We start from the raw sequence: 13,571 nt of genomic DNA on the forward strand, positions 1-13,571 counted from the left end.
TAGGAAGAGAATTATGGCAAGTATATCATGATGTCATGGGTGGAGTAGTTAGACATGCTCCAAAATTCACCACATCCAGACTCCAAACTAGAGTGCTTTTTGTTAGCCCAGGTTATATAATTGTCAAAGTTTGTGGGAAAATCCTAGCTTACCTTAAAATTTTATAATTATTGTCCCTTAAGAGATTAACCATTCCATGAGTGCAATGTTGAGATGCACAGAACCATTGGACTCTTCTGAATGGTCAGTGATGGGTGTCAACTGCTGAGTGCCCTCTCCTCTTCTTCACTTTCCCCTTCTCCTTTCTCTTTTCTTTTTAAGAAACACAGTTGTGTATTCTACTTTGGTGTGCTTCTTGCTACCTAAATTTACATATAAGCAGAGCCTTCTTTTTACCATAAATCTCTCAAATCCTTCCAGTCTTAAGAGCTGACAGAGCAAAAGCATCATATTGCCTGATTAACAATTGGTCTTCTCTTTAAGGGGGTTCAGTCTACCTTGAGTTTGTTCAGTTAGCTCTTTACAGTTAACGGATGAATTTACAAAGTCAACTTAAATCTATTATTTTTCCTCAACAGGGTTAGTCACCTCATTTTAGTAGAGCCATGGGGTTTTCCTGAGCGACCAGATCTTGCTGATCAAGAGAGACCAATTCCAGTTTGGATCAGAGCCCTGGGAGCAGCATTGACTCCCTTTAACCCCTTGGCTGGCCTCAGGATTGCAGGGCCTTTTGGTGAGTATTCATGTCCTGGGAAAGAACAATGTTTATAGATGAACAGTAGAATGTGCCTGATTCCTCTCCTTAGGATAGGACAGGGCTGCATCCCATTAAAGCCACTGTCAGCTCAAAGTACCAAACTAACATCATAGAGCAGCAGCAACAACATGGTATGCTATAGAGCTCTTATGTATGGTTGGTCAAGTGGGCCACTGTCACTTCCTGTCATCACAGGAGAGTCTGGTTCCACATGTCAGCTCAGGAAACCATCAAAATTCAAAATATGATTTTTACTGAACACCTATTGCTTCTCTACTGTCTTAAATTGAAGTGTCATAAATAGGGGACCATCTGTGTTTACTGATCACCATTGTTAGTCAAAGTCATGAATAAATCAGAGCTCTTACTTTCCTGATTTTCCCTTAATAAGTGTCAGGCTGAATAATAATAAGATGAAGCCAATCACTTTCCTTGAGAGGGAGCTTTTATATGGTAAAACATTACAAGTAATTAGCAAAGCAGAGACAGAGGGAAGTGCTGGGGACAAGGTAGGTCAGTCTCAGCACCCTAAAATCCAAGTAAATGCAGTGTCAGATACGGGCAGGCATGAAGCATGATGACCTCTGGTGATCATTTGAGAGTGTGTGACTACCAGAGAGAATTAAGCAGAAGATCATAAAACCTAACTGATGGACTGTGGAGCTGACCAATGTCACCATACTCAGATTTCTTCTTTCCTCCTTCCTGTTAGTGTGATGAAAGGTAAAACCATTGTTTGCATGAACATTTTGGGGACTCCTGATTATTTATTTACTTTGAGTACTTATTTGTTTTGAGTATTAATGTTTAGACTCTTAGTTCCAATGTCTTAGATCATAGCCACAGAAATTTCCTTCTCTTATTGACTTAGATAATGATGATCTGAACCTTTACTCTGCCCCCTTACAGTTTGTATAAGTTGGTAGTGCTTTTAGCAATAAATAACTGAATATATGATAAATGCCTTAAACCATGAGGTCTTTTATTAATTTCCTAACAAGCAGTCTGAGGTGGTGGCTCTATCACTTTCTGGTAGCTTCTGTGATGTTGGTGCTTGTTTTTATGCCTCTGATGATGAAAATTATCAACTGAGACAGAGTTTCACTATGTAGCCCCGACTGGCCTGGAACCCAAAATGTAGATCAAGCTGACTTTAAATTCACAGAGTTCCACCTGTCACTGTCTTCCGAGTGGTAGAATTAAAGGTGTATACCACCATCCTGGCCTATGTCTGTGATCCTTTTAGCAATCTTAAAAAAAAAATTCTATATGTATGGGTATTTTTTCTGCATGTATGCCTGTATACCATGTGTATGCCTGGTGCCCTAGGAGGCTAGAAGATGGCATCAGATACCCTGGAACTGGAGTTACAGATGGTTGTGAGCCACTGTGTGGGTGCTGGGAACTGAACTCAGGAAGACTAGCCAGTGCTGTTAACTGCTGAGTCATATCTCCAGCCCTGTGTCTATGATCCTCTCTTCCCTGGTTGTTATCCAATGATTCCATGACATGAAGTCTCATCTCACAAAGCAGCTCCTGGAACAAAGAGGAAAACAGGAAAAATGCTCTCTAGAATCGTCTATGTCAGTGAAAAAGGCTCCCACAGACCATCTCTTCTCTCTCTCTGCCTACCACTAGTTCTTTGGCTAGAAGGATAAATTTCTTTTCCTGATGACAATTTGCTCCAGAGCTCAAGGGAAGTTAGCCTTCCTTGGCAGTTGCTGCCTAAATCAGAACTATAGAAGAAAGCTGCATTCTATTAGCAGGAAAAGGTTCACTGTAGCTGGAGAGCTTCTCTCCAGGTGCCACCAAGCCCCCATGGTTCCATAACCCATGTATAAAATAATCACTCAGATGCTTATATTACTTATAAACTGTATGGCCATGGCAGGCTTCTTGTTATCTAGTTCTTTTATCTTAAATTAACCCATTTCTATGAATCTATACTTTGGCACATGGCTTGTGGCTTACCAGTAACTTACATCTTCCTTGTCATGGCGGCGGGTGGCAGTGTCTCTCTCCCAGCCTTCCACTTCCCACCATCCTCTTCCTTGTCTGCCTACTCTATCCTTCCTGCCTGGCTACTGGCCAATCAGCACTTTATTTATTTTAACCAATCAGAGCAACACATTTGACATACAGAACATCCCACAGCAAGAGACACATGACCACTACCTGGCTGGCTAGATTCTGTTCCCTCCTTTCCAGTCCTGGAAATCTCCTTGTCCTTTGGGTGAGAACAGTTGGGTAAGGGAGTCATAAGAAAGTACAGGGTTAAACTAGTGACATGTGACACTTCTCCCGGGCTCATTCAGATACAATTTCTCCTCCTTTAGTCTTCAGTCTGTCTTAAAAACCACTCCTTTCTGGATATTTGGCCACCCTTTGGTGAGCTCTTTGGACACTCATGAAATGAACAGATTGCACTGCGTCACCAGCACACAAATAACGGTTGTGGGGAAAGGAAAGAAATTGAGCCCAGCAGTGGGCACGCACGCCTTTAACCCCAGCACTTGGGAGGCAGAGGCAGGTGGATCTCTGAGTCTGAAGCCAGCCTGGTCTACAGAGCGAGATCCAGGACAGGAACCAAAACTACACAGAGAAACCCTGTCTCGTAAAAATATAAAAACAACAACAAAAAAAAAAAAAAAAAGAAAAAAGAAAAAAGAAAAAGAAAGAAAGAAAGAAAGAAAAGAAAGGAATTAGAAGGCAATCTTAATGAATTTTCACATCACTAACCAAATACTTTACCAAAACAGAGAGCAGTGGATTTATATTAATTCAGTTTCAGGGGCTTTGGGGTCATTGTGACTGGGAAGGAATTCACATCATGGTCGTGGAGGCTGTTCACATCCTGCAGACCAGGAGACATCCGTTCTAGTAGCCTGTGTCCACCAGCTCAGCCCTGCCTCCTCAATTCCCTATCGCCTCCCAAAATAGTGCCACAAAGCTGTTCAAGTTTAGAACCTGAGCCTGTTAGGAATGTTGAAGGTTCAGACAGGCAGTGATAGGTGAGGGACGCACCGAGGAGTGGAATGCAGAGCCGGTTCTCTGTCTTCTGCTACTGCTTGTGCTTGGGCATAGCTGAGGTGACACAGAAGTCTCCCAGTGATGTGGGAGAGCCAAGCAGAGAAGGGACATTGGTAGAATAATGAGCAGTGAGCGGTCCAGGAGAAAATAGCTAGTGCTGGAGACCTACAACAAACACTGGGCACAAGAGGCCTCTGCTCTTCTGTTTTTTCCTTAAGGCCTGTGCCATCAGTATGACTCAGGAGGGAATATCTGAGTGTCCCAAATAGAAGTTATGAGTTTATTTTATCATAGAGAAAAAAATCATATATCTCCTAGTTTGCTTATTTAAACTCTAACATATTCTTGCTATGTTACTATTGAGAGAAAAGAGTTCAAGCCAATAATGTGATTTTATGTATAGGCTGCTCTATTCAATGACCTCAGTTAAAAAATTTATTCTACAAAAACAAGTTCTAGGAAATTGAGATATTTGGAGCTTCTACAGCACACCTGTAGGTCAATGTAGAACACCCCTCAAGGGAACTGGAGAGCATCTTTCAGGATGCATGCTTTTTTCCAACCTAAAATATGTATTTTAAAACATGTATATACATAGCACTTACCATATAAACAAACACTATTTCTATGCTGTGAGCAAGTTAATAACTTAGAAGATATGTGTTTTTATTTTCTGTCAAATAGGGTTAAGTCTAGTGCAGCGCTTAAGGCCTGATTTCAAACGGAAGTACTCCTCTATGTTTGAAGATGACACTGTGACAGAGTACATCTACCACTGTAATGTACAGACCCCGAGGTAAGGTTTATGATTCTAAATTTTTTCTCATTTGTATTAGTTCCTTGAAAATCGTATACAATCTATTTGATCATAGTTACTTTCACCCCAACTCCTCTCATAATTACCCTTCCCTACTTAACCCAGCTTTGTGTCCTCTTTTTTTAACCCTTAAATACAGTTGGTGCTGCTCACATATTTTGGATGTGTGACCTCCTACTAGAGGGTGGTTGACCTGACAGGGAACACACCGTAAAGAAAACTGGGTCTTCCTCTCCCAGCAGCTATCAGTTGCCAATAGCTCCTTAACCAGAGGTAGAACTTCATGCCTTCCTCCCCGTTCCAAGCTGGGATTTTGTCTTGTTTGAGCTTGTACAGGTTTGTGTGTGTGTGTGTGTGTGTGTGTGTGTGTGTGTGTGTGTGTGTGCATGTGTGTGTGTGTGTGTGCTGTCACTACTGCCGTTAGTTCCTGTGTGTGTGTGCAAGTGTGTGTGTGTACAGCCACTACTGCCGTTAGTTCTTGTGTATGTGTGTGTGTATGTATGTATATGTGCGTGTATGTATGTATGTATGTGTATATGTGCATGTGTGTATGTATGTGTGTGTGTATGAATGTGTGTGTGTGTGTGTGTACTGTCACTACTGCCATTAGTTCCTGTGTGTGTGCACGTGTGTGTATATGTATGTGTGTATATGTGTGTGTGTACTGTCACTACTGCCATTAGTTCCTGTGTGTGTGCATGCGTGTGTGTGTGTGTGTGTGTGTGTGTGTGTGTGTGTGTGTACTGTCACAGCTGCCATTAGTTCCTGTGTGTGTGTGTGTGTGTACTGTCACTACTGCCGTTAGTTCCTGTGTGTGTGCACGTGTGTGTATATGTATGTGTGTATATGTGTGTGTGTGTGTGTGTGTGTACTGTCACAGCTGCCGTTAGTTCCTCTGTGTGTGTGTGTGTGTGTACTGTCACAGCTGCCGTTAGTTCCTCTGTGTGTGTGTGTGTGTGTGTGTGTACTGTCACTACTGCCGTTAGTTCCCCTGTGTGTGTGTGTGTGTGTACTGTCACTACTGCTGTTAGTTCGTGTGTGTGTGTGTGTGTGTGTGTGTGTGTGTGTGTGTACTGTCACAGCTGCCGTTAGTTCCTGTGTGTGTGTGTGTGTGTGTGTGTGTGTGTGTGTGTGTGTGTCACAGCTGCTGTCTGTTCTAGGTGAGACCCCTGCTGTGCCTAGAAAACTGTACATCTAAATTTACTGTTTGTGCTTCAGACTTTTCATTTTATAAATTTGTATTTATTGGTACTTAAATATATTTTAAAAGAGATATTTCCGCTACATAATTTTCTGTCTACACATAGTGACCATTATGTAAAAACATCATGTATTCTGATGGGTATTGTAAATAAGGTACACTTTCTCCCCCTCAAAGAGTATGGCTAATCCGAGGACAGCTTAGGTTAGGAATCTCAAAGAGGAGGTCTAGGTTGAGAGATAAAAGAAGTTCACTTCAAACTTATTTTCTAAACTGAGTGTGAAGGCTCCACAACACAGGAGGTGCCCTGTTAAACAAAGGCAGTGGTCTGCAGACTGCTTCTAGAGCCTTGCAGGCATGTGCACATGGGAAAGGCTAGGCAGCACTCTTCAGTACACGTGGCTGTTATCACCCACCTTACTGAGCATCTCCTAATGTCTACGCATCAATGTGAGAAGCATAGCTTCACTGGGTTAGAGCTGAGAAGGGTGAGTGGGGTAGCATTCTGCTTGTTAACTTTAGGACTAGAGAGGGAGAGAATACTCAAACAAGTGCAGAGCAGCCAGAAAAAGCAAGGGAACAAACGTATGGTTCTCTAAAATAGGGCTTTGGGGTACTAGGTGCAAGGTAGCAGTAGAGAGTAAACTGAAGATGTGGGGCACTGGGAGGAGCCTCAAGCGGGGAGCTCCAGGCTCTGTGGTTTGTGGGATGTCAACAGTGGGATCCCTGCTGGGTGTGGGGCATGAAGTTGAGGGACATTCATAGGGAGTTTGAAGCCAGCCTGGGAGACCACCAAAGCACAGTGACTCCTAACCCAGTTAAGGCTCGGACTCAGGAGTTCTAGGCTGCATCAATGACAAATGCTCAAGACGTCTTAGTACAGGTAGGCCAGGGATGGGTACTGCAGCACTGCCTCATTAGGCAGGCCTGGGGCAAGGCCAGGATGCATACTCCGCCTCCTCCTGTGTTCCTCCTGCCCTCCCTGTTGGCAGGTTAGACCCATGGAACCATTGGTGGGTGGAGCTGCAGCAGCAGTGTGTGAAAACAGATCAGTCTCTGTCAGTTGAGGAGCTGGAGGCTGCTGATCCTAAGAAATTGCAGTTTTGTGACGGGCTGGCTGGCCACTCATTTCTCTGTCGTCATTGACTTGTCCAGCAATTTCTAGGGGCTTCTGCAGAGCATCCATTACTCTCAGCTTCAGTTTTTATTTTGATTAGAAGAAAACTTTAAATTAGCTACATTATGCTATAGTTTTGTTTATCTAATAAGCAGTAATGTATGGATTTCCCCTTTACATTATCTAGTAAATTATTTAAAGGTTTAAATAAACATTTTTCTTAAATGCTGGAAAGCCAAATATGAGTATGTTTTAATGATGAGACTGTAGTACAGACCCATCCCTAGGATCATGCAGTGCACTTCTCCTCTCCACAGTGGTGAGACCGCTTTCAAAAACATGACAATTCCTTATGGGTGGGCAAAACGGCCGATGCTTCAGAGGATAGGAGATATGCATCCTGACATTCCAGTTTCTGTGATCTTTGGTGCCCGATCCTGCATAGATGGCAACTCTGGTACCAGCATCCAGTCACTGCGACCGAAGTCCTATGTGAAGACAATAGTGAGTGTGGATCTGGCCTTGTTTTTCATTCACAGTGAAGTCTGATTGATTACTCCCTTGAGGTTCCCAGTCTGGGCCCCATTCAAAGACCTGATGCCACAGGGATGTGGGAGGCTTTGGGCCATGCACACTTTTATGTCTCAGTAGTGAATCACCTTTCTGAGGGCCTTCTCAGTCTCTGTGGGGACACTGAAAGACTGGTCCAGTATCATATAGGCTCACACTCACCTCCCAACGCAGTACACACAGTTGAACTGTTCACTGGCTCCTACATTAACCCATCAGTTTAGAGTGTCTTTGTGTTGGCTCTTGCATGGTGGAGTTATTAAGATTCAGGAGATTTTCCTGTTTATCTCAAAGCCTTCTGATGGAAATCCTCAGTAGTTTGTGGATGAGTCTCACTTACCTTTTAAGACTCAGTGGCTTTTGTTTCTGAGCACATTTGTTACATACTGCTGTGTTTCACTTACTGGCCTTGCTGGCTTTTCCTTTACCAGGCTATCCTGGGGGCAGGGCATTATGTGTATGCAGATCAGCCAGAAGAGTTCAACCAGAAAGTCAAGGAGATCTGCCACACGGTAGACTGAGCACGTGGAGCTGTGGGAACACCTGTGACTGACGCCGTTCTTGAGCAAAACCCTACAACCACGGGAAGAGTAAGAAGTACAACTCAAGAACCAGGCAGTCTCCTGGACTGGACTCTTCTGGACTTACAAAGTCACTTCCACATTTAAACCAATTAGTGCCTTCTAGAAAAATGGCTTTCCTTTCTCCTACACAAAATTGAAATACACAAAAGTCTTCCAATTTAATAGTAGCCTTAAATAAAGGTTATTTGTCCTTCTGATATACTGAAAAATTGTGGTTTTTCAGCTGAGACTTTTCCCATTTTTACCTCACTTGGCTAGTTAGGTGCTTTTCATATTTCAGTCTATATGCCAATTTAACTAAGTGACTTCTGGGTCTATTACGTTAAATATGTGAAGGTGCACTTTATTTTGTTTGCATGTATTTACCATCTCTAACAACTAACATAGTTAATCCAAGTATTTTTAAGTAAAAAAAATTCATTTTAGAATTCTTCATTTTTGTAATGGAGTTTAGAATATTTCATTTTGAAATGGAATGAAAAGATAAGTTTTGATTAAGAAGACGAGAGTCGCTTGCTAGTATTAACTCTTCTGGTTTTCCTGTTTTATGTTTAAGGCTGCAAAGCTGTGTTCAGCATTTTTAGTGTGCTTCATGGTGACATGCAGGTTGCCACAGCACAGTTCCTTGAAGCCTTCTGTGTATGACCCTGTCCTGGGCTTCTATGAAAATATTATGTATATACTCAGTAAGTAGTTCAGGTACTGAGAAGCCTGAACCCCAGGTGTACCCTTTCCTTCCCGTGAATGCTGTTCTTTTCCAGGAACCAGGATATAGTGAATGAACAGGTTTTCTCAGTTACAGGGATATTAAGACTGTTATCTTCCAGTAAACCAAGTCATACTGTGTTTTCATGAACAGCTAACTTATATGGTGCTTAAACTGAATTACATTTTTAACCACTAACATTTAAAAATAAGTGGTGCTGTTATATCTCATGGCACCAGAAATGAGCTAGAACTTGTATTTATTTTTTATTGAATATTATGTTAATTTAATCATTTATATACTTGAATCAAGATTATAAAAAAAAAAATCTATAATGTTGTTTGAACTGTTTGGCAGAAACCACCATTGAATTTATAACTTTTTCACAGTTAAAATGAGGGAAACTTTGAAACTATGAAAGAGCTCCATGTGGTAGCTGGCTGCTAAGAAAGCCCCCTGTACAGAGAACAAAGAGGGTTGTTTTTTCCAACATTGTTTGATAGATCACACAAAAACTGGACCAGCACAAATCATGGCTTGGTGATTTGGGCTATTGCATTTTTAGTAGCTAATTAGGAAATTTTTTGGAAAATATAAGATTATATCATAGTTAATTAACTCCCAGAAAGATTAACTGTTCTGTTTTCAACACCCTTACCTACAGGAGAACATGTAAATTATACTAAAACAGGAGAAGCAGCTTCCCAGTGACCCTTTATCTGACTTGTTAAATGAACTAGGTTGTTACAAAAAATCAACACGAGACCAGAAGTGCTTACTTTCTCCACCTTGAGAATAAAAATAGCTTTTTCTTTGTAGTTAGTGTTTTGAATGGCCAAGTTCAAACTTGAGAGTGGTACAAAATCTGGGTGGTACTTTAGTTTGACCCTCACCAGTCTCAGTCTCTGCTAGCTGAAGGAGAAAGTTTCTACACAAGAAACAGATCCACCCAAATTTCAAATGAAGCTGGCTTTCCTGCTGACTGCTTTGCTTTATTGGAAACATGTTATGATGCTTCTTAACAATTAAACTTCTCCTTGGTATGTGTGATTTTGTAAAGATTGAAGCAGAGAAGTTTATAATCTGAGAATTCTTGAGAATACAATGGTTGCTAAATGTTTTTCTTATAATAGGCCTCTTAACTATACTTGACCTTTGCTAAGTTATTTGTACCTTTGCTTTATTTTACAGAATAAACTTGACAGTGTTGGTACCAGAGGGCAGCTGTGTGTTTTCCTGACTCTTTGGCCTGGACCCATCTGTTAGAACAGTTATGACAGGACCATGATCTAGTCACGTCCTGTCAACACTGGTTCTGAGGGCGGGCTGCTCTGGGCTGTGCCAGTTTTGTGGCCACCACACACAGCTTCACTCCTGTCCATGCGGGTCCCAGAAATGGTTCTGTTTTCTTCATTGTAGAGCGCATTTCACAATGTCAGCACTCTTTGAAAATGTCCTTATTCATGTGTGTCTTTGATTAAGCAGCCACGCCAGGTCCAGCAGCACACTTGTACCAAGTATAGGAAATAAGAGCCCAGAGGAAAGTAGTGGAGAAGAAAGGGTGACAGATGGGGTGTCAGCTACAGACAGCGAGTGTACACAGTGTTGATGGGACACATAAAATGGTACAAGTGTGGATGATCATGTGAAAATTAACACATTCTCTTGTGTGCAGGGATAAAGTCTGAATAGATCAGTAACCTAATTAGAAAAGTGAAAGCCTCTGAGCACTGTAAAATTAAAAGTATGGAACCAAATGTGGTTCAGCTATAACACGATCATTGTATTAATTTCTCCATGCTGGGACATTAATTTGGGACAGAGGCAGTTGGGAGAAGAAGAAATTATTTCACCTCAGCTTTGTAGTATTTGTAGTATTGTGTGGCAATATTCAGGGTGGTAAGGGCGGCAGGCTGCTTGTTCATTTCTCGTCACTGACCAACCAGGAAGCAGAATGCTCAGGCAGGGATCAGAGCTGGCTCTCATCTTTTAGCCTTGGCCTCCATCTGCCAGCTATGGCCAAAAGCTTGCATGACCTTCTAAGCCAGCTGCCAGCTGAGGACCAAGCGCATGTCTGTATCAGTAACAACCCCCAGCTGGGGACCAGGCACACATCTATATCAATAACAGCCATGCACTGGACTATTATACAGTCTCATGAATGAGGTTGATTTGTAAGTGGCTATACAGAAAATTTCTAAAACATCAAATTTTGAAAACCAGAAAAATGCAGAACATTCCATGTATATGTATTCAGGCACACAAAAATATGTGCCTGCATACAGAATAGTGTGTGTCTGAAGTTTCTTAAACTTATGCTTAACACACATATGCTCATAGATATGTATAGACAGTTTTTGGAAGAGAAATGTGTACTTGAGTTTGTTAACAGTGGTTAGCTTTGAAGAGGGACGCTTCTGTTTATATACATATATAAACTTTGGAGCCTTGTACATTCATTATGTTTTAATAAAAGCCACATAAAATACAGGGAAGAAAGCTTGGTTGCTATAAAATAGCTAAGAAAGTAACTATGGGATTTTCCTGGCTATGTTGACTTCTGTATGGCTATGTAGATCCATGCTGGGGCCAAGGGTTGGAGTCAATGTGTGAGCTATGAAGTCATAACTTGGAAGCACAAACTCTCTGTTGTTTTGAAACAGGATCTTTCTGTGTCACCTGGACAAGCCTCAAACTCTGATTCCTCTGCCTCTACCTCCCAAATGTTGAACTACAAACATGTGCTAACATTCCTGGCCCACTTTCTTGGCTTAAACTTGCTGAAAGGGTCCCTGGCACTAGAATATACATTTCTCTATATTATGACTTACTTCTTGAACTTGGGGTGTAGCTCACTTTAATTAGAGTGTTTGCCTAACATGGGCTTGGTCTCCAGCATTGATGGCACATACCAATAATCCCAGCACTGAGGAGATGATGGAAGAAAGGTCAGAAATTCAAGGTCATTCTTAACTATGTAGTAAGTTTGAGATCAGGCAGGGCTATGTGAGACCATGTCTCAGCAAATAAAAACCACATTTCGTTATTCAGCTCGTGTTTGCTAGCATATCCTCATGCTTTTTTCCTAAAAATCTCCTTGGAAGGTTTTTTTTGTTGTTTGTTTTTGGTTTTTGGTTTTTGGTTTTTTGAGACAGGGTTTCCCTGTGTAGCTTTGCGCCTTTCCTGGAACTCACTTGGTAGGTCAGGCTGGCCTTGAACTCACAGAGATCCGCCTGGCTCTGCCTTCTGAGTGCTGGGATTAAAGGCGTGCGCCACCACCGCCCGGCTTTTTTAAATGTTATATTAATTCAAAACTGGCTGAATTTATTTGCCCAGTTACAAGTAATGATCTGGCTTTATGGTTACCTTAAATTTTACAGCTGAGAGGTAAGCTAACTAAGAACTTATCAATTTTTTTTAACAGATTTAATTCACTTTATTTTTATTTTTCTTGCATAAAAACCCTTATGTGGTGGCCACAGCTGGAGCCTGGGTCATCTGAACAGACACTCTGGTGTGGGTTTTCACAAGATGGTCAGTGAATTCCTGATAAGGCAATTCGGGTGAACACAGTCTCTTTCCAAAGGTTGGGGGTCAGGTAGCTGTAGGTCTTGGAGATGGCATCAAAGGTGGCCTTGGCAAAGTTGCCCAGGGTGGCAGTGCAGTCCCTGGCTGATGTGTAGCAGTCAATACCGGCCATCATCAGTAACTTCTTAGGCACAGGAGCAGAGACGATGCCAGTGCCTCTGGGGGCAGGGATGAGATGAACCAACACAGCCACAGTGGCCTGTCACTTTGCACGGCACAGTGTGGGGCTTGCCAATCTTGTTCCCCCTGTAGCCTCTCTGCACAGGGACAATGGACAGCTTGGCCAAGATGATGACCCCTTGGATGGCAGTGGCTACTTCCTTGGAGCACTTAACTCCAAGACCAACATGACCATTGTAGTCCCCAATAGCGACAAAAGCCTTGAACCTGGTCTGCTGGCCAGCCCGAGTCTGCTTCTGCACTGGCATGATCTTCAGAACCTCACCCTTTAGGGATGCGCCCAGGAAAAAGTCGTAGATCTTGGACTCCTTAATGGGAAGGGAGAACAGGTAGATCTCCTCCGGGGACTTGATCTTCATATCTTTAACCAGGCGGCCCAGCTTGGTAACGGGGATCCACTCCATGTCTTCAGCTTTACCTCCACGAGCCCCGCGGCCTCGACCACAGCCACAGCCTCGACCATGACCGAAGCCCCTAAGGCCACTGCCAAATCCTCGGCGGAAGCCGCCCCAGCCTCCTAGTCCTGCGCCCCCGATCTTCCGGGCCCCTCCCGCTGCACCAGTGTCGTCCGCCATTTGGTGTTTTCCCAAAGAAGAAGCTCAATTTTTTTTATAAGTGAGTTAGCTAGGTTTCATTACATCATATTTTTAATCCTTAAAGAATTGTGCATTCACTTAGGGCTCTTTTTCCCCCCCAGAAGAAAGGGTTTATTTTAGCTTACAGTTGTGGGGGAGAGAATCCATCATGGCAGGACAGGGTGCCAGCAGAAGCCTGAGGCCTGCCCGGCAGCCAAGAAAAAAAGATCACATGTTATCTTGCACAGGAAGCAGAGAGAGAAAGCCAGAAAGAGAGTCACTTAGGGCATAACATGTTCCATAAAGCACTCAGGAGACAGAGGCAAGCAGATCTCTAAATTCAAGGCCAGCCTGTTCTACAAAGAGTTCCCGGACAGCCAGGGCTGTTACTCAGAAAAACCCTGTTTCAAAAAGTAAACAAACAAACAAAGGAACAACAGAAGTGT

At 42.6% G+C, this 13,571-nt stretch overlaps 1 protein-coding gene and 1 pseudogene across 2 annotated transcripts in view; one reads left to right on the forward strand and one right to left on the reverse strand.

Annotated features, from left to right (window-relative positions):
* Nucleotides 1-10,000, forward strand: part of Abhd5 (abhydrolase domain containing 5, lysophosphatidic acid acyltransferase) — a 33,323-nt gene extending 23,323 nt beyond the window's left edge. For both annotated transcript variants that reach the window (XM_036192912.1, XM_036192913.1), the window contains exons 4-7: nt 579-733; nt 4,472-4,583; nt 7,240-7,426; nt 7,924-10,000. In XM_036192912.1, coding sequence (XP_036048805.1) covers nt 579-733; nt 4,472-4,583; nt 7,240-7,426; nt 7,924-8,013 — 544 coding nt within the window. In that variant the 3' untranslated portion in view covers nt 8,014-10,000. The remainder of the gene's footprint in view (nt 1-578; nt 734-4,471; nt 4,584-7,239; nt 7,427-7,923) is intronic.
* Nucleotides 10,001-12,241: 2,241 nt separating this feature from the next.
* Nucleotides 12,242-13,125, reverse strand: LOC118587506 (annotated as a pseudogene).
* Nucleotides 13,126-13,571: the final 446 nt, after the last annotated feature.

Source organism: Onychomys torridus, chromosome 7, assembly GCF_903995425.1.
Source record: "Onychomys torridus chromosome 7, mOncTor1.1, whole genome shotgun sequence".
Classification (NCBI taxonomy): Eukaryota; Metazoa; Chordata; class Mammalia; order Rodentia; family Cricetidae; genus Onychomys; species Onychomys torridus.